Source organism: Pseudophryne corroboree, chromosome 4, assembly GCF_028390025.1.
Source record: "Pseudophryne corroboree isolate aPseCor3 chromosome 4, aPseCor3.hap2, whole genome shotgun sequence".
In the NCBI taxonomy this organism is placed as follows: domain Eukaryota; kingdom Metazoa; phylum Chordata; class Amphibia; order Anura; family Myobatrachidae; genus Pseudophryne; species Pseudophryne corroboree.
Genome location: NC_086447.1, coordinates 546,644,665 through 546,666,192, shown reverse-complemented (window position 1 = coordinate 546,666,192; position 21,528 = coordinate 546,644,665). Strand labels below are relative to the sequence as shown.

The following is a 21,528-nucleotide window of genomic DNA, read 5'->3' as shown; positions in this document are numbered from 1 at the left end:
ATTCCAAACAACTTCCTAGAACCATCTTATTCACTTTCACATTCCAAACAACTTCCTAGAACCATCTTATTCACTTTCACATTCCAAACAACTTCAGTATCTCAATAACCAGAGCATATTCATCACAAGACCAGATCACAATGTAACCACACATCTCAGCCCGCCACTGCCACAAGCACATGCCCAAACGCAACTGCATGGTGGTATTTATGATTAACAAGATATATATTATAACTAACCAGTACAATCTATTTTAAATCACCATAGGCAAACAAATACCACAAATGCTATGCTACAGGTTGTCTAATGTCCCCGCTACCATCGCAGATTCCCAGATCTATCACACAAACACCCAACAATCACACAACCAAGTTACAATATCCTATTTAAACCAGAAAGCAATCTGTCTATATTTCCTTATCTAGCCATGTGAATTCAATACTTAGCCTTTGTTGCCTGGTGATGATCCAGCCATGCTTCTGAGTGCTTTGTTCTGAGTGTAGCTTCATTACATCTGTTCTCTGAGGCCACCAGCAAAAAACTGACCCCCAACCCCCCCAGACAGGAACTATCCTCCTGTGTGTCGGTTCCTAGGGGAGGGGTCTCTCTCTCTCCTTTGTATATGTTAATCAGGTTCAGCCCTGAAAATCTTAGTAAAAGGTTGGCTTGATCATCCATTGTTCTCAACAAAGTGATCTTAGCTTTTATACATATAATCATATCTATCCGCTGCAATGTCCCACAACTTCACAACCAGCATCAAACTAACCCACACATCATTCTGCTTGCTTCAATACCAAACATGATGGGCGCACCTGGTTCTGTTCAGATAATACATATTCATGACATCAATTCATCAGCCAATTCTAAATCTCCATGATGTCTGGTGCTTGACATTATTATAACCATGTACTGTATGAAACAAGCGCCGAATCCATCTCCGTGCCATGTCCGAGCAAATGCGTGTGTTTCCATATATTGCTGTGCTCGCTGCGCATATTTGCAAGTATAGCGACTTAAATGTGTGTGTGGTTTGTATGTTCTCTCTATGTAATATTTTTGACTTTGACAGTCCACTCTTTGGCAGTCACCAATAACTGCCACTTCCTAAAACATTTCAAAAAGAGAAAAATATATGTCATATGTAAATACATTTCTATGATTGGGTAAGGGAGGAGAGAAGAAGGTGGGAAAAAGGTATGACCTAGTGAGATAGCAGAAGTATGTATGTATGAATCCATGTTTGGGGGGTCATGTATCATCGTGCCGTACGTGTTTTAAATCAAGCTTCGAGGTATTGCGAAGTATACATTTGAATTCCTTCTTATCCCGTACTAAGGGTCTGTGGATGGGCTGTCAAACTTTACCGAGCTCGTTTCGGCTTTTGGTTGCAACAAAATGGGGGAGCACATTTTAGTTGATGATACATGAATGGGGGAATATGTGATTGCTGATATCTGTGCCTGTATTCCCTATCGACTATGTGTGTCACTACCTGAGGGTTGTAGAAATGAAGATAAAGAACACTTATGGTAAATGCAGTAGTATTCTATGTCAGGTTAATGTACATTTGTCGGTTGAAGTCTTGTTCGGTGTCTGTTGGTTGCAGTCTTCTTTGTGCTTTTGCCCATAAGGTGCGAGCAAAAGCTTTGTCAATGTCCATAGATTTACAAAAGTGTTGGGCTAGCGTAATTTTAAAATTTCTAGGGAAACTGGGGATCTATGGCATTGTTCATCAAAAATCTGTGTATAAGGTTGTCAAAACTTCTTCTTTAATCCATCTGTTGTCGGTATATCGGCTCATCAAATTCCTCGTCCAAGTGGGTCTTTTTACCTTGGAGGAAAACGGAAAAACAGGTGAAAGAAACGGACCGTATAATCGCATTTTCATCACATCATTGTTTCTACAGTTGGGTCATAAATCAAATCCATTGAAATTACAGTTTCCTCACTCCTTAGACTCATTACCTCAGGTAGTACTTTTCCAATATAACACAATCCTTCAGAGTTTGGGGCAAGCCGCTCATACGCCTTTCTCCCGCATATGAAATATGCATCATCGGGGAGAACATATGGGACGGAATATGTCATAACCATATTACAAACCTTCCATGTGAAATCTCCTAACCCTAATTCTCCCATCTGTTTAGTACACGTATCAGGTTGTACGATATGTGCACAGTATCCTGGAGATACCTCTCCAACTCTCGTAATCCTGTTTCCTAAGGTATACCTATACCGGAAAGATTTTCCTCTACTGGCTATGTTGCGTATAAGCTCTGTATCTGTAGGCATTCTATCTGCTCTATGCAAAAAGGTCATGGTTTGGTTACTCCATGACACTTCCCAATTTCCCGGCTTTCGGGGATTGGAGATGTTAAAACATAATAGGGACCTATCCACATGATATTGGTGGAGCTTCAAACTAGGAGGGCTGTAGATATTAAACCTCCTTTCCACCGGTCTCCCACCCTTTAGCTCAAGTACCTCCCCTACCGTTAAAGGAAATGGTACTAGCCCTGATTTGCTATGACCTTGAGGCACTTGAGAGCATACCCAACAATCTGTTTTATTCAACACACTACCCACTAAAGAGTGATAGTCACTCAAGGGATGCCGGTCCATATGGATATTAAAACTGGATTGGCATTTCTTAATGCACCCATCCTCAATGACAATGTTACAGAGCCTACAGATACAGTTTTCTTCAGCTAACAATCCTTAAAAGAAAATGTTTACAGATAACATGGCTGCTGGATCGTTTCCGGTACTCGCCTTTGCTTGGTGATTGGGTTGTTATTGGAAATTTACACCTCCATCTTTATCATCAGGACCTTTCTGGATCCTTTCTCGACCTCACTGATACTCTCACCGAAACAGACTGCTCTGGTCAACATCATGGTCAACAGGAAAATCCATATCACAGTCTCTTGGGGCAAGTCCATCTTACAGGAGGAGAAAAGAAGAAATTTGTAATGGGGTACAGAAAATCAGTTTGAGGGGGAAGAGAGACTTGTTACGATAATAAGTTCTCTAGTCTTTGTTGTTCTTCTTGTTCTGCTGTCTTCTCAAAGGTGCTGTCTCTCAGTCTTCCAAACGAACATTCTGGTGATGCAATATTCCCTCCAAACCAGCGATCTTTCTGTAAGGAGCAAAAATCTTGCATTACCATTTGTCTAACTGATGGGTGACATACCATCTTTAAAACATGAAAGCATGAGTGAGAAGAGAGAGAAAACAACAACAGCAACAAAAAAACAAAAGAGAGGAACAATTTATATGCATGTGTATATTACTTAAATCAACAATAGCCATCAATAGGAAAAGAGAAAAAAAACATTTTTCAAACATTTTAAAACATTGTCAGATCGTCAGGCTGTCATATCTACATGTCCAATGGTTTCTTTGCGCCGTCCCTCCCCCCAGCACCATACTCCACTTTCTGTATCTGGCCAGGATACATTGATGCGGATAGGTCATGCTGGGGTTTGGTAGACTTCTGCAAAGACCAAGCGGATATGCAATGTTTGAGTCCTTACTAATAATCGTCAGAGATGGGGAGATAGAGAGAGAGAGAAAAAAAAACATTTCACAGATACATTTACAATGTTTCACCTGGTCATTCCTGTGTCTTCAGGGAATGACCTCCCAATTTATTAACCGTTACCTCAGGCTTACCATCAGTTCTAATGATCACCTTTCCTGACCACATATCATGGGTGTGGCCCAAAATTCTTCCTATATGATCCCTGATTATAATTTGGTGTGTCCTAACTTTTCTCATTTCTTGGTCTAGGGGGTCTGACTTTATGTGGGCTATTACAGTTGCTGGCATAATGCCCTTCTCTTTTGCAAAGATCACAAATCCTTGAGTTCTTCCATGTGCCAATGGCCTGGGGTTTTGGTTGATTTGATGCCTCCTCAAACGCTTGGATGCTCATCACCATCAACCGCTTTCCCTGTACCTACCTGATTCCTTGGATACCATGATTATGTCGTTGTCTAGGGAGTTGATATACCTTCTGTGAATCTTTGATCATACAGTTAGATCTTTCCTAGGATCTGGGTAATCAGACATGATTGATCTCAATTCTGTCCGGGACCAGGGATGGCGCATTGCACTGTCCTTGACGGGAATGGTTCCCTGATCGTCAGTCTTCCCATTGGGGACTGTGATCACCCTGACAGGACTAAACTCAATTACATCACCTTGTTTTGGTCTTACAATATGGGGTACATTTGTTTGTGCGTGATATAAAACATTGTACGTACCTGTGGACACGACCTCACCTGACCCTCCGTTAGGGGGTTTGATTATTGCCTTTACCAATTTGGTCGCGTCCACCTGGATGTCTTGTAGGATGGCTTCTGGAAGAGGTGCCGACATCGTTCTGGGCTCACTTTCTTGTTGGTAATCCTGAGGGAAGTTTAACATGGGGTGCGACTTGCACAGGTTAACATTTGTAATTTTTTTACACTTTCATTTTCATAAACATTATTACATTTAACACTTTCATTCTTAATACAGTTACTAAGTGCATTTTTATCGTACAACATTGTGCCATTTCTCTGCAACCATAATCCTCTCCATTGCCATGTCTCTCCTCTCAAGATGAAAGTTAGGTATGTAAGTTACATTTCTTTGCATTTCACTTTCCTGTAGCCATAACTGCAAACAATCATCATGTTTAACTCGTTTCCAGGATTTTATGAGACAGATCCTCCGCCTTAAATTATGCAACACCTCTGAGTCAAAACTACCTATCCCAGGAAATGGTGCTTTATCCCCCGCAGTCATTCGTGTCCATTCATCACAAAAGGTCTCAGTGTGGGGACCATACTTCCCCCACATTACTAACCGAGCAGACCCTCGGGGTCTGCAAGCCTCTGCAGTCTGAACCCTGACTGCTGAACGTCCCTGTGTTGTGCACTTGGCTTCCATTGTGGACCTCTTTTAACACAGAAAAACTTCCTAAAATGCACCAAACACAGAAGTCTACGGTGGGAGTTTTCCAAGCTCTTCCACCAGTTTCTTCTGCTCCGGGTATCTCCGGTCCGCCTTCTAGCAGACACGTGTAGCCGCTGCAGGCCCTATCTCTAGAGATTTTACCAGTGAAAATTCTCTTCCTTTTTTTTTTCTTTACACAAATCACGCTTGCATGTGCTTCCCACAACACGTATGAGGGCAATTTACCTCGTATCACGTTGCGTTATTGGTCACACCTACAACCGTGCGGTCCAATCGTACCCCTTATAGACACTTGTTGCCCATAAATGGTAGGATCATTGGAGTCTCCCTACTGTGCTCCAAAACAGCCAGAGCGTAATACAACGAAAACTTTATCACACTCTGTTGCACGTTTTCACTCAGACCGTGCTCATCACGTTCCACTAAAGATCACACAGATCACAAAGTCCACAAAGCGGAATTCAATACCGTTTTATCACATAGATCACAAAGTCCACAAAGCGGGATTCAATACACTCATACCGTTTTCAACCCACTATCATTCTTATAGTTTTCTGATCAGAAAAATCATTTCCCGTAGTCTGATAGATCTCCCCAGAGGCGTTACAGTAAAGTAAGGTATTTAAACTAAGTTTTGGAAACTGAAATCAATTTGTGCTATGATCACGTGGCTATACTATACCGCCCCCACTAGAACAATGCTATTGTGCGATTTGAGTTTTGGTGGGCGTACCCAGACGCTCCGTTGCGTAATATACGCTGCGTGCGTCGGCCTTTGTGTTGCGTTCGCGAGTCTCAGTCTTTTGTTAGAGACACGTGTACGCTGGCCACAAAAATACAATTAGCACGTTTATCAATGTAGATGATCTTTAACTGTAATCATCTACCAAGCACCACACAGGTCTTTCCTTGTATCTCAGGTAAAGCTGTGCGTGTGTCTTACAATTTACCCCTTAATGTATTACTTTTACACTTTAACTATTTAAATAGCGACAAATCTCTCTTAGCACGTTTATCAATTCAAATGGCAAACAGGAAGGTGAGATATGTGAAAGTACACAGATGAAAATGCAATTCTAAATTTAATCTAATAACATACATTGATGTAAGCACACGCATATAGATTTTACATATAAGTACCAATCACTATTACTTATGATTGACTATGATATAGATTAAATAAATGCATTAAAAAAACTCATTAAGTGATGATTTCTTTTTGACAATGGATGGCTGATTATTTCCTGAGTCAACTGAAAATCAGCCGTTCAAAAAAAAAAATATTAACCTTCCCAAAATGGCCGCTCCTCCCCCTTCCACCTCCATGAGGGTCACACAAAATGGTGGACAGACCATGCGGCCTCTCCTGCCATAAAGAAAATCACCATGCTAGCTCCCAAAGTAACTTTTAAATGTACTTTTAAACCTACTTAAACAGATAAACAATCTAATCTTAATCAAACACGATATGATCCATTTGAACCTGGTTTTGCGACAATAAAAATACATTTTAGCATCTTAAATATTATGAGAAACGCCTTGTCCCTTAAAATTTCCTATCAGCGTCTTACTGATACCACAATACATTAACGTGGATGTTTTTTTTTGTTTTTTTTCAGCATTTTGCGAGATGTCCATCATTAGCCGGTCAATTACAGCCGCGTTTGTAATGTACAGTGCATCATTAAGATCGTGATATCGCGGACCAGAGCCCCCATCTAACAAAGCTAAATATTTATCTTATTAAAAACACGTTAAAGGTTAAAGAACACAGTACGCAATTGGCGCAAAAAGTACCGCAAGGGTACTCCCTTAACTATACCTTAAGGAATGTACTTATACTGTAAACCTCTGTGTAGTGGTAGAGTGTAAATGCAACACAGTGTAACCTTATTAACTTCAAAGCTGTTTGAGCGTCACCGACGCTCTGAGAGTACTTTACACTATAAGAAATACACAGATACCTGGGCTTAGGGTCTAACGCCTTATATATATATATTATGGATGGTATGCTTGCAAAAGAATAATACAATCCAATTATACACTACCAATATAACATAGACTAACTAACCAGATAACTGCACAGGAAATACAATACAATACAATACAATTACGTTTAAGGGAAAATGAGAGAAAGAGGAGAAGAGAGAGAGAGAGAAATGGCTCACCATAACAATACAGACAATATGATTGCAGCGAAGCTTACACATGTGAGGAACAATCGCTGCGCAGTTATTCAATGCTGAGAATCTTTGTGGAGAAAATACTTGACCTTACCCATACTGGCAGTCCCTATATACACAACCCTACAATACCGCATGGGACAGAAGCTAGACTCCATTTTATTAAAGCTCCCATGATTCCAAAGACTGCACCACATGGTTGAAAGGGGGAGGGGAAAATACCCGGCAGCAGCCATTTTAGATTTGCAGGTCCAAACACCTGGCACTCTCTGCTACACCACAATCACATAGCAGAAGACACAGGACTCCATTTTATTCCAAAATGTCCAAGCCTCAGAACAATGCATATGTTCTGATTTTACAATTTCAAACCATCTAAATCACCTTTCACAATTTCAATCCAACTTCCTAGAACCATCTTATTCACTTTCACATTCCAAACAACTTCCTAGAACCATCTTATTCACTTTCACATTCCAAACAACTTCCTAGAACCATCTTATTCACTTTCACATTCCAAACAACTTCAGTATCTCAATAACCAGAGCATATTCATCACAAGACCAGATCACAATGTAACCACACATCTCAGCCCGCCACTGCCACAAGCACATGCCCAAACGCAACTGCATGGTGGTATTTATGATTAACAAGATATATATTATAACTAACCAGTACAATCTATTTTAAATCACCATAGGCAAACAAATACCACAAATGCTATGCTACAGGTTGTCTAATGTCCCAGCTACCATCACAGATTCCCAGATCTATCACACAAACACCCAACAATCACACAACCAAGTTACAATATCCTATTTAAACCAGAAAGCAATCTGTCTATATTTCCTTATCTAGCCATGTGAATTCAATACTTAGCCTTTGGTGCCTGGTGATGATCCAGCCATGCTTCTGAGTGCTTTGTTCTGAGTGTAGCTTCATTACATCTGTTCTCTGAGGCCACCAGCAAAAAACTGACCCCCAACCCCCCCAGACAGGAACTATCCTCCTGTGTGTCTGTTCCTAGGGGAGGGGTCTCTCTCTCCCCTTTGTATATGTTAATCAGGTTCAGCCCTGAAAATCTTAGTAAAAGGTTGGCTTGATCATCCATTGTTCTCAACAAAGTGATCTTAGCTTTTATACATATAATCATATCTATCCGCTGCAATGTCCCACAACTTCACAACCAGCATCAAACTAACCCACACATCATTCTGCTTGCTTCAATACCAAACATGATGGGCGCACCTGGTTCTGTTCAGATAATACATATTCATGACATCAATTCATCAGCCAATTCTAAATCTCCATGATGTCTGGTGCTTGACATTATTATAACCATGTACTGTATGAAACAAGCGCCGAATCCATCTCCGTGCCATGTCCGAGCAAATGCGTGTGTTTCCATATATTGCTGTGCTCGCTGCGCATATTTGCAAGTATAGCGACTTAAATGTGTGTGTGGTTTGTATGTTCTCTCTATGTAATATTTTTGACTTTGACACCCTACACAACAGCAATTATTGGTATATGTTTTAGCAAACACACTTTTTTTGGAGTCAAAATATTTTAATTCAGAAACAACAGTAACATTTTTATTTAAAAAAAATAGTGTGTTTTTGATTGTGAAGTGGTCAAACATTACATATTATTGTTTCTTTGCTTTTATTTACATACCTTTCTCTAAGGAATTATGGCCCTCATTCCGAGTTGTTCGCTCGCTAGCTGCTTTTAGCAGCATTGCACACGCTAAGCCGCCGCCCTCTGGGAGTGTATCTTAGCTTAGCAGAATTGCGAACGAAAGATTCGCAGAATTGCGAATAGAAATTTCTTAGGAGTTTCTGAGTAGCTCCAGACTTACTCAGCCATTGCGATCAGTTAAGTCAGTTTCGTTCCTGGTTTGACGTCACAAACACACCCAGCGTTCGCCCAGACACTCCACCGTTTCTTCAGACACTCCCGCGTTTTTCCCAGAAACGCCAGTGTTTTTTCACACATGCCCAGAAAACGGCCAGTTTCCGCCCAGAAACACCCACTTCCTGTCAATCACACTACGATCACCAGAACGATGAAAAATCCTTGTTATGCCGTGAGCAAAATACCTAACTTTTGTGTAAAATAACTAAGCGCATGCGCTCTGCGAACCTTGCGCATGCGCAGTAAGCGACTAATCGCAATATAGCGAAAATCGGCAACGAGCGAACAACTTGGAATGACCCCCTATGTGTAAATATTTGTTTCAATAAGTATACAAATGGAGTAGAATTTGCAAAACTTGAAAATAAAAAGATGGTGTTGCTGTTCTTCAACATATGTTTGTGTGTAGCGCACAAATAAAATAAAATAAAAATGTATGTTGGTATGTTTTGTTTAAAAAAAAATGTGGGTTGTTTAAAAAAAAATACAAAAATGTTAGGAAGCTAAATGTTATTCAGCAGATACTACTAAGCAAAATGCTTGTAAAGGTTATTTTACATTTGCTTCTATCAAATAGTGTGGTTTTCAAACCTCGATTGTTAGTAAGTGTAAACACAAATCGGTTAGTAACATATATTTTCACAATCAGCATGTGTTACAGAGTTAAACAATACCTTACATGTTTCTAAGTTCCAATACAGCTGAATGAAGTGATTTGTGGTCTGAGGTGTGAGCTTCTTCAGCTGGGGGTAATGAAGCAATGATTGCAGTATACATGCCGTCTACAACTGAGGTCAGCTTGTGCAATTTTTAAGGTAGACCTGTAGTCACTCAGAACCTGCTCATCAGAAATGTGCGATCTGTTGTAAAAATTGCGAATGCACCGCCCACCGACCATCAGCATACACCCACAACACGCCTTCGCAACACGCCCCTGATCGTAGTTTTAGCGAGTCCAGCCCTTTAGTACGCCCTCTACACGCCTACTTTTTGTAGTGCATACGCAGTTTTTGGCAAGTCTCAGAAATTGGGTTTTTTTTCTCAGTTTTTGCTATTTAAGTTGCAGAATTTGCATTTTTATGCTTTTTTTGCTAATTTTGCTGATTTGCGATCCTTGCTGAATTAGGCACTTAATTGCATTCTGAACAGAACTATAGTTATTCAAGGAAAACATAGTTTAAAAAAATAGAACAAATAAATCAAAATCTACTTTCACTTACTTTGTTGGAATAAGTATGTTGACATTTAATTTGATCTATTTAACGTAGCAGACAGCTCTAGTATAGCACTGAATGTGTCAGAAAAAAGTAACAAGATACAGTATGCAGAAAAATAATTAGCCACTTGTTTCCTTTTAAAGAGAGTAACGGAAATGTAGATATTTCAAACAAATCTCTTAATGGTCTCTAAAAACAAAACTTTTCACACATAGGTTAACTTTGTGCACTTCGGGGGTCATTCCGAGTTGATCGTAGCTGTGCTAAATTTAGCACAGCTACGATCATTCACACTGACATGCGGTGGGACGCCCAGCACAGGGCTAGTCCGCCCTGCATGTCAGTCCGGTCCCCCCTTGCAGAAGTGCAAAGGCATTGCACAGCGGCGATGCTTTTGCACTTCAAGAGTAGCTCCCGGCCAGCGCAGCTTCAGCGTGCTGGCCGGGAGCTTCTCATCGCTCCCCGGCCCGCAGCGGCTGCGTATGACATCACGCAGCTGCTGCGGCCCCCCCCCAAAAAAACTGTCCAGCCACGCCTGCGTTGGCCGGACTGCACCCCCTAAACGGCGGCTTAACGCCGCCGTCCAGCCCCCTCCCGCCCAGCGACCGCCTCTGCCTCAGAGGCGATCACTAGGGAACAACGGCTGCCATGCGCCGGCGCACTGCAGCGCATGCGCAGTTCTGACTCGATTGCTGCGCTGCGAAAAACTGCAGTGAGCGATCAGGTCGGAATGACCCCCAACATCCGTTGCTCTGGGCAACTGCTCAATACAAACATTTGCTACTGCTTTATTAAGCTCTTGAGCTCCCATAAAAACAGTTAATACAAAAATTAGCAAAGCAATGTCCAAGTCCAGTTACAGTCCTTAGACAATCCATTAATGCACTTTACTGCAGGCCAGGTATAACAGGCTAACCGGACCTCTGCAGTCGGATGTACAGTTAGAGAATTTTTGTATTTAGCAGTTGTCCTTGAGCAATGTATGAAGTACAGGTACAAAGTAGAGATCTGTTTGATAAGAAGTTGAAATACAGTAGCTACAATTTTCGATACTTTCTTTAAAAGGAAACAAAGTGGCTAATTCTTCTGCATGTCTTGTTACATTTTTCTGATGTATTCAGAGCTATACTTCTACATAAGTTGGTTTTTTTGAAAGACTGGTAGCTTTCCAGGACTGCAATTTGTTAGCTGCAGAGAGAATTAAAAGTGCCGACTGCTGGAGGATTTTGTTTAAATATTTAATTTTATGTGTTGTAGTTTCTCATTTACCACTTAGGTCCACTGACATTTTAGAGGACTACAGGTTCTTTGTTGTTACCCTGGGGTGTTGTGTGACCTCCTTGACTATTTTACATCCCTTGATCTTTTCAGCATTTGTGCACTCTATGAAGATCTGCCTGTCCATGGATTCATTAAAGACAAAGAATTTCTTTCTAACCTATATCTTCTGAACACATTTTGTTAATGCCTAAGGTCTCTTTTTGATGTCTTCAGCTGCTGATCTTGATAAGAATAGCCTACTGTAGGGTTGTTGTTTTCCTTCTGTTTCACATGTGAAATGTCCCTAAAATGTACATAATTATGCAAATTATTAATGTCTTTTATGTACTGTATATGCTGCCACAAAGTGTCTGCAGCGCCATACAAGGAAAATGTCAATAAAACACACAAACAATACAAGCAGTACAAGGGGAAAACTTAAACTATCAATTTTCTATACAACCTAATATAAGATAATATAAGTAGCAATCAATGATCCAACGCCCTGGGATGTGTAAGTAAAGATCAGATTGCTGAATGTTCAGAGGTGCACTGGATACAAGGATAGCACAGGGTGAGAACCATGAGATTGAGGGTCCTGCCTGTGCAGGCTTACAGTATATGGAAGTGGTAGTAAAGTGGAAGGTGACCTGGGAAGAGATAAGGAAGGTAGACAGAGGACAAGAGTTACAGTATCAGTTCGAGATCCCGGCGGTCAGGAGACCGACTCCGGGAGCCCGATAGCTGGGAACCCGGCGGTGAGCACAGCATATCCGCTCACCATGCTTCAGGCACGGTGGCGACCTTTGGTCACCACAGGGTTCTATTCCCCTCTGGGGGTGGCGTGCACCACCACCCAAGAGGGGTAAACAGCCGGCGGTCGGGTTTTTCAGCTGGTGTCGGGATTCCGGTGTCGGTATCCTGACTGCCGGGATTCCGACAGGTGGTAAATTGACTGCCTCCCAGTGTGACAAGAGTGTGAGAAGGGTTGGTAGGCTTTGATTAACAGGTGTGTTTTCTGGAAGTATTTAAATACTTGCAGGCTAGTAGATAGTCATAGAGGGGCATATTCAATTACAGGTGGGATTTTAAAAAAAACAGTGGGTATTCCTACTACCACAAGATTTTCCCACCAATCGCCTGCAAAAAAAAATTGTGACTATAAAGAGCCTCGTGGACAACCCCCACAACCCAGACTGACACCCCCCCCCATTACTAATTAAGCAATATGAAGTTTTCAATTAGCTTAATTAATTCAATAAATATATTACCTTCTGACAGCACTGACTTCCTGCTCTGCCTCCGAGAGTCTCTTCTGTGATACCTGTGTTCTTCTAATCTGTGACACCTGTGTACAAATATTGTACTGTCAATTATATTTAACATTTTAAAATAAAATGTATGGTATCTCTTGCTAATGCACTGTTTCAATTTCTCTCTGTGATTTTTGGTGAGAAGGGATTATTACAGGCCTCAGAATTGAGTAAAGTTGAAGAAACAGAAGAGAATGCTCAAATCTAGATTTGGCCACACCTTATTCGCATACTAACAAGTACACTTCAGCGCACTTTGGAGCTTTTAGTCTGTACATATATGTACAGTGCATCCGGAAAGTATTCACAGCGATTCACTTTTTCCACATTTTGTTATGTTACAGCCTTATTCCAAAATGGAATGAATCAATTATTTTTGTGATTTTTGCAAATTTATTACAAATAAAGAACTAAGATCACATGCTCATACAATTGGATGGTGAATGAGAATTGATAAACCCTATGCATTTCATTCAAGATGGACTTCTTCAGGGGTAGGTATTGATGTACGGTAGGCTTCTTATATCAAGTGCAGCCAAAAAGTCCAGTGTGTTGCTAGATAGTACCAATTTTTTGTACTGAGATTAAGAAAAAAATGCCTAATGGCTTCTCGCATCTGATATAGCGTGAGGTTCTTCCAGTGTAATAAATAGTCTTGACTCTATTAATCCCATACAATATTAAAAGGGGGAAAGCTATTAGTCCTTTGTCACTTCTTCAGTTAGGTCACAAGGGCTGTTCTGAGCTATTGCAATACGATATAAAATGAGATTGGATAATAGCAAGAAAGATAACCTCATGCTATATCAGATGTCCATCTTGGACGAGATACATAGGGTTTATCAATTCTCATTCACCATCCAACTGTATGAGCATCTACCCTAGAGCTCACACCTTTTTAATGTGAGGGGGGAAATTCATGAACATCTCTCTTACATTGGGTTTCATGCATGAGATTGTACTGCTAATCTGTGACACCTGTGTACAAATATTGTACTGTAAATTATTTGTAACATTTTGAAATAAAATGTATGGTATCTCTTGCTAATGTATTGTTTCAATTTCTGTGGGTGAGTTTTTGGTGAGAGGACTCAGAATTACAGGACTCAGAATTGAACAAAGTTAAAGAAACTTCAGTGCGAGATAAGGGTATTTTGTGGTAGTATATATATATATATATATATATACTAGGTGCTTCATCGCGCCCTACGGGCGCTCTTCACACCGTCGCAAGGGGCTACGCCCCCTTAACCCTTGCATGCCTTTCTGGGGTTTAATATTTGTATTATATGGAGTATTACCTGCATTCCTTTGTTAGTGGTTAAATATTGCACAATGAAAGGGCGTGCGATGGTGAAGGAGGCGCAGCCCCTTGCGACGGCGTGAACAGCACCTGCAGGGCACAGAATGTACAGAATGTAGCGGGTGCGGGGGGGACTGCGGATGGTGTCTGTAGATGCTGCGGGTGGAGGGGAGGCAGAAGTGGGGGTGGGGCCCGGATGGGGAAGGTTCGGGAGGTGCTGCGCGTGGGGGAGGGGCAGAGGAGTGGGGGATGCAGATGGGGGAGGGGTCCGGAGGCACTGTAGGTGGGGGAGGGGCAGGGGTGCCACGGGTGGGAGAGGGGCAGGTGTGGGGATGTTGTGGATGGGTGAAGGGTTCCGGAGGTGCTGTGGGATGGGTGTGCCGGGGGTTGGGTAGGGGACCGCAGGCACCATGGGTAGGGTAGGGGCAGGTACGGGTGTTGCGGCGGATGGGAAAGGAGGTCCGGAGGTGCTGCAGGTGGTGGAGGGGCAGGTGCGGGGGTGCCATTGGTGGGGGGGGGGTGGGTGAGGGGGGGACCGCTGATGAAGGAGGGTGTCTGCAGATGCTGCGGGTGGAGGGGGGCAGGTGTGGGGGGAGACGTATAAGGGGGGTGAATGGTGGAAGGGGCCTGGAGGTGCTGTGGGTGGTGAAGGGGTGGAGGAGTGGGAGCCACGGGTGGTGTAGGGGGTCTGGAGGCACAGCATGTGGGGGAGGGGTGGAGTGCCGCATGTGGTGGAGGGGAAGGTGCGGAGGTGTAGTGCATTGGGGAGAGGTCTGGAGGCGCTGCGGGTACTGTACATGCCATAAAAGGTAGTTGGAGGGTATGCAGTAACAGGGCCAGGACAGGGGTGACAGGGTCAGTACAGGGTTGACGGGGCAAGGACAGGGGTGACGGTGCCAGGACAGGGGTGACGGGGCCAGGACAGGGGTGACGGGGCCAGGACAGGGGTGACAGGGCCAGGACAGAAATGATAGGGACAGGATAGGGGTGACAGGGCCAGGGTAGGGGCGGCAGGACCAGGACAGGGGTGACGGGGCCAGTATAGGGTTGACAGGGCAAGCACAGGGGTGACACGGCCAGGATAGGGGTAACAGGGCCAGCATAAGGGTGACAGGGCCAGGATAAGGGTGAAAGGGCCAGAATAAGGGTGGCAGGGCAAGGCCAGGGGTGACAGGGACATGACAGAACACAGGGCATGGGAGAGATTGGTATTAGGGACAAAACAGTGGTGACAGACAGATGTGTCTTACCGGAGTCACTGCTGCTGGCTGCTGCTGTTCCATTCCAACCTGTTGGGATCTGCTGCTGCTGGAGACTTGGCATGGCTGACTCTCTCAGGCTGGAGTCCTGCTTTCTCTGCCAGTCCGCATCCCTCCCCCCCTCCTCAGTCACACACCGCAGACCTCGCGCAGCTGCCAGGCACTGTGGTAAGGTGAGACTGGAAATGACTGGTTAGCCCCCAGGAGATGCTGCGGCTGGAGGGAGGAGGGGGTCATAGCATGCACGTGGCGTGGACCTCACGGCTTCCGGGCACTGTGGTAAAAGGAGACTGGGAGTGACTGGTTAGCTCCCAGGAGACGCTGCGGCTGGAGGGAGGAGTGGGTCAGAGCCTGCAAGCAGCTCGGATTTCTGCAGCGCTACCCGCCAGCTAAAGTGTGTGAATGAGCTGGGCGCACTCCACTGCGGGTGGCAGCGCTGCAGCTAGCGGTGGGGTTGCCGGGGCTGGAGATAACAGAGGCAGTATGGAACCTGCACAGCGGCAGGTGCCCCACTAAACTGCAGCTAAGAAGCGTGGAGTGTGTCAGAAAGTGACGCTCCTCCGCACCAGAGAGACCCTGCTGAGTATGCCGATGTGGGGGGTCAAGCACACAGTGAGCCGGTGCCCGTCTTTCTGTATGACATACCCCTCACACACACCCATACCTCCCAAATGTCCTGATTTTCGCGGGACAGTCCCATTTTTTGGGGTCTGTCCCGCTGTCCCACCCGCGGGTCGCAATGTCCGGCGGTAGGGGGGGGGGCAGTTGGAAAGCTCCTGTACTCGCTGTTCTGCTTAGCAGAGCAGCGGTGAATAGTGGAGACAGAGGGAGAGGGGGCATCAGGGGGTACGGATGACGGGGGGGGGGTTCCAGCAGCAGAGCCGGATTAAGGGGGGGTGGGGTGGCCAGGGGATACGTACCGTTGGTCCCACAGTTTTAGGGGGCCCCCCGGCTGGAGTAGCTCTGTCCCAGCTCAGAAGCTCCCCCCGTCCTGCCAGCAACAGCGGCAGCATTGTGCTACAGTCAGCACACGCTGCTGCATATTGGCAGGTCTGTGGTGTTGCAGGGAGGCAGCAGTCTCCCTGCTTTCTTCTCCCTGTGCGGGTGTGTAGGGGGAGCGACCACCTCCTCTGGATTTAGCCCTAGCTGAGGGGCCAAAATCCCATAAAAAAATAAATAAATAAAAAAAAAAAAAAAATAAATAAATCGGAATTTGCATAAGGGGGCGTGGCCGCGCGGTCCACGATTAGACCACGCCCCCAACCCACAGCAGGCACAGCAATGAGATAGGGCTCCCCTGTCTCAAGTGCCCTGTGCCCCCCGGACTCATAATCAGCCCCTGGGGGCATGCCAGCAGCTCACAGAGCGCTGGGCAAGCCCCCTCACTGACGAAAACGGGGGCCCTCCCGTGAAGCCACGCCCCCTTTTCGCCGAGTGTGTTTCCCTCCTTCTGCCTGGAGAAAGCTGGGAGGTATGCACCCCTGCCTGTGACATGCCCAATGCCCATGCTATCTGCTTCTGCTCCTAGTCCCCTGTAGATTTGGCCAGATCTCTGTGACTCATTTGAATAACTCCGCCCACTGTTGTGACTCCGCCCAGCGTTAGCAAATGAATCACAAGGTCACAGAATAGGGCTATTATATAGGAGATATATGAGAGAGAGAGAATGAGTATCTATCTACCTATCTATCTATATACACTGATTTTCAAATTGTTTTATTCTCCACCATGTGTTTTGTAAGCAACACAATTTGCAACAATTTTTTCAATTGGTTACCACATGTATTGGAAGTGCGTATTTGTGTGGTTATTCAAAATTGGTTGTGAGGTCAGCATTCTTTTTTTGTGGCACTAATCCTGGCTGCAATTGAATATGCCTCAAAGGTTCTTACATCAAATGGTCAGCTTATTTACTGGAACATACAGTATGTATTTCTTCACTTGGTATAGTTTTCCCAAATATTACAATTCATATATACTTTTCTTAATGTATAAGTCATAGGGCGGTATTCAATTCTTTTCACCCCCTTCTACACCGATTCTGTTTCTGCTGACGGGCGTGGTACAATCATTTCAGCTCGCTACCCAACCCTTTACACAGCTCAACCTGATTACTATGGCCGTGATATGCGCGATAACGGGGATCACTTTAGAAAGGAGATTGGACGTGTTATATCATTTGAATAGCGCCCATAGAGCTTTATACTTATTTGAATGCCTAATGAAATATAATACATTACCCTTTTTATTTTAATTTGCAGCTCCTGGCCCTTTATCATTAAGAGTCCAAAAAGATACAACAACCTTACATTTACAGAGGCTATGAACACATTTCAGTGGTCCAAGAAGAAAGGAAATTCCTTTAATGAACGTGTCCGGCAAATTCCAATAAATGTCCGCTGTTCTAAGCATGAAAGTGGAGAATGGGCTGTAAGTAAAGGCACTTCCTGCAAATATAATTGTCCAAATAGAATGTTTAGCTTTTGGGCTAAGTTGACAAACCAACTAGATTGAACTGTCTTCTAACACCAAGTGGTTTCTTTCACATTCTGACACTTTAAGGAAACTTATTGCAATATGTCAAATGTGTTTCCCAAAGCACAGTATAAAAAAAAGTCTTACTATACATTTTTCTGCAACAAGGTAACACCTTGAGAGAATAATGATAGGCAGCACGTGCATACTGCTCATTGTGAGTTAATGTTCTTTGATCAATCTGTTTGTTTTCTATCTGCTATAGTGAAAACCAGACAGTGACTGGACTCTCCAGAACCCCTGTTCACCGCTATATTAAATATAATAATTATTGTTTAACATTCCAAATCATGAAAAACACATAGCCCAACCAAAAATAAAACATAAAAACTCAAAACAAATGACCTTCTAGCTATAAACCACTATGAAGTTTCAATATACGTGATTCTAGAATCCCATACACAGCCAGCCAATCATAAGCAACCTGCATGGGAAACTGCTTGTGACTGGTTGGCCATAAAGGGAAGTCCCACATTAGTTGTATCATTGATCACTTAGTGGCAGTCATTTATATTGTGGGGGTGTTGTTTATAATAGTAATAGTAATTTTACATTTTCTACAGACTTGAACTCTGCCAGTTGTTGCAAGAAAGGAATTATGTTATTATTAATAAGATACTGCAGGTTATTGAGTGTTTGTGGATTTCTTTATTTAGTTAAAGGGTTTGGGTACGAAATGTCGACAGTTATGTCAACACGCATCATGTTTACATTGACCATATTGACATTCCTCATGTAGACAGTAATGAAATGTTGGGATATTAGAATGTTGACATTTCATCCTTGTGGCCCAGCGGCAACATACCCTCTTCTGACGGCTGCAGCGGCATCTTATGGGTCCTGGCAGTCATATAACCTTAGCTTCTGGGTCTGTGGTATTGTAGTATTTATTTGCCATCTCTAACCCCAACCCTCCCATGTGCAGCCTAACCCTAATGTTAATATGTCACCTGTTGACATTTTAACAATGTCATCATAACGGTCAAAATTGTGTTGTTGACATCATGAATGTGAACATTGCTATTGTTGACCTTTGGACTACATCTCCACTTAAAGTGCAGAGAAGTAACTAGGAATTTTATCACCCACCCTGGATAAGAGGGAGACCTTAACGATATTTGTGAAATCAATTATTGTCTGTTTGTTTCTTTTAAGAAAAAACCTTATAGTATTTATTTTAATTTGACCTTGCATAGTATTTTTTTTTTTTGATCAGTGGTAAAAAATCCTCAATTAATAAATTTTGACTTCATGATGCAAGAAAATAAGAAGTGAAAAAATGCAGCAAGGATGAATACTTTTTATAGCCACTGTAGCTTTGATTATATTGTCTTGTTCATATCTAAGTTTGGAAGTATAACTGTCTACAGTTATTCCAAGAAGAAGTCAAGCTTTAATAAAAGCACTTCACAGATATGAGTACAGTTATCAAGAGATGAAACAATACATTTTACATAAACCAACATATTATAATCAAGTTTCTACATAAAAAGACTTGTATTCATATAAAAACAGAAAGGAATATGCCTGTAGAATTATTTTACCCACATTGTTGAAAATGGTACCAGCAATAAAGCATTGGGATTTTGTTTTAGTTTTTTGTTTGTTTATAGATTAAATAAAAATACAGTACAGTATGTAAGCTTGCTAACATCAAGGCACCCCAAATATGCCATAAACACGCCATTAAATTGTAGTTAAATGTACTCACCTCTCAGATACGGAGGGTAACATCCAGGCAAGAGCTGGCTTGTGAGTTACACCCAACTACGCTTTATATAGCCTTGATTGACAGCGCCCATGACAACACTAAGCAAAGTTGTGAAACAAACTACAAAAAAATAATAATAATACCAGTGTGGCAATTTTAATGTATTATACAGTATGCTCGTACATAACAGAAAGACAATTGTTGTCAGTGCTATCACTTCCACTGCAAAGCTGTGTGTATATGGCAAATAAAAGCATGAGGATTATGCCCATATCATGATGTATTGATATATATATATATATATATATATATATAATGTTTGTGCAGCTCTGCTACAAATGTGATCGCACACCTGCACACACACCATAACCTCCGCCTGTAGGCAGCGACTACCTGATCGCAGGGATGCAAAAAATGCACCCTAGCAATCAGGTCTGAATTACCCCCTCAATTAGATGCTTCTGCTCACCAAGGAGTGTGTGGACATACTGTAGCTCCCAATTTCCTGGGAGTTCCTCCAATTAGGACTGTCCTGCCTGCAGTATATTGGGACAGTTGGGAGGTTTGCTCTAGGTAGAAAGTGTATTTCATATTATTATCATCATCATAAGATCTGCACACAAGTTCTACTTATTTCAGGCTTCATTTTTTCTGATTATTTACAGGTTCAAGGCATGTTGCTGTCACCGCCTGAAGTGAAGAAGGCGTACAGGGCAGAAGAGCTCCCATGTCCCGCACAGTCTTCACTGTCATCATCTGTAAGCGCTTCCAGAGCCACGAGTCTGATGTTAGCAATATGCACAGTACTACACTATAAATGACTATGTAAAATCATCATGCTCTGACATTAAAAGTCATATTGAAAAACACATATAAATGCACTATTGGAAATAGTTTTTTAAACAAAATAAAATATTTTTATTAAAAGTAGATCTCAGTAATTTTATATAGTACATGCGAGGGTTCATCAGTCATTATAATGTTGTGTAATGTTGTGTGGTCTGTAAGATAGTTTGTTGTACCCAATGGCTAGTCGCACTAAGGGAGGAATTCAATTGGACTCAAGTTTTTTCTGCAAAAAAAGCCTTGCATCCATTGCGCGTAGTTTTGGATTACCACAAGTATGCACACTCCCGATACTTGCAGTATTTAAAAAATAGTTGTGGGGTGTTCAGCTCTGATCCCAGCTGTTCCCTCCAGGATGGATGACACTAACGTGGTAGTGGTGGTGGAGGGGGTGGGGGGGAGGTGTCTCACACACACACTCTCACACACACACTTTTACATTCACTGCTGCTACAAGAGTCCGGATCCCGAAGATGGAGGAGAAGACACTGCTTCGGTGATTGAGTCATTACAGACTTACTAAGCTAATTGGAAACTTCCAATTGCTTTATTCGTGTTCAGAGGGGGTGCTGCAAAGGAGCCAGGGCAAGTCCCATAACAATCATTGTGTCTAATTTTCTCTCCTGCAATTGAATAGCAAGATTCTGCAAGCAGGGTTTTTTAAATCTCCAGTGCTTAATTAAATTCCCCTATATGATTAGTTTAGTGACTATAGAATAATATGTTTTGAATTACAGTATAAGGCAGTGATGAGGAACCTTGCCACTCCAGCTGTTGTTGAACTACACAACCCAGCATGCCCTGCTACAGTTTTAGCATGGCCAAATAGCAAAACTGTAGCAGGGTATGCTGGGATGTGTAGTTCAACAACAGCTGGAGTGTCAAGGTTCCCCATCACTGGTATAGGGTATCCTTATATACTGCTCTAACACGTCCTATTCTTTAAGTATACCAACATTCAGTACAATTGTTATTATTATTATTATTTATATTAAATTTAAAAAAAAATATTAAA

General features: G+C 42.7%; 1 protein-coding gene across 1 annotated transcript in view; it reads left to right on the top strand.

Annotated features, from left to right (window-relative positions):
- Positions 1-21,306, top strand: part of MOXD1 (monooxygenase DBH like 1) — a 193,168-nt gene extending 171,862 nt beyond the window's left edge. The window contains exons 11-12 of the mRNA XM_063919716.1: positions 17,683-17,851; positions 20,333-21,306. Coding sequence (XP_063775786.1) covers positions 17,683-17,851; positions 20,333-20,488 — 325 coding nt within the window. The 3' untranslated portion in view covers positions 20,489-21,306. The remainder of the gene's footprint in view (positions 1-17,682; positions 17,852-20,332) is intronic.
- The last annotated feature ends 222 nt before the right edge of the window (positions 21,307-21,528 follow it).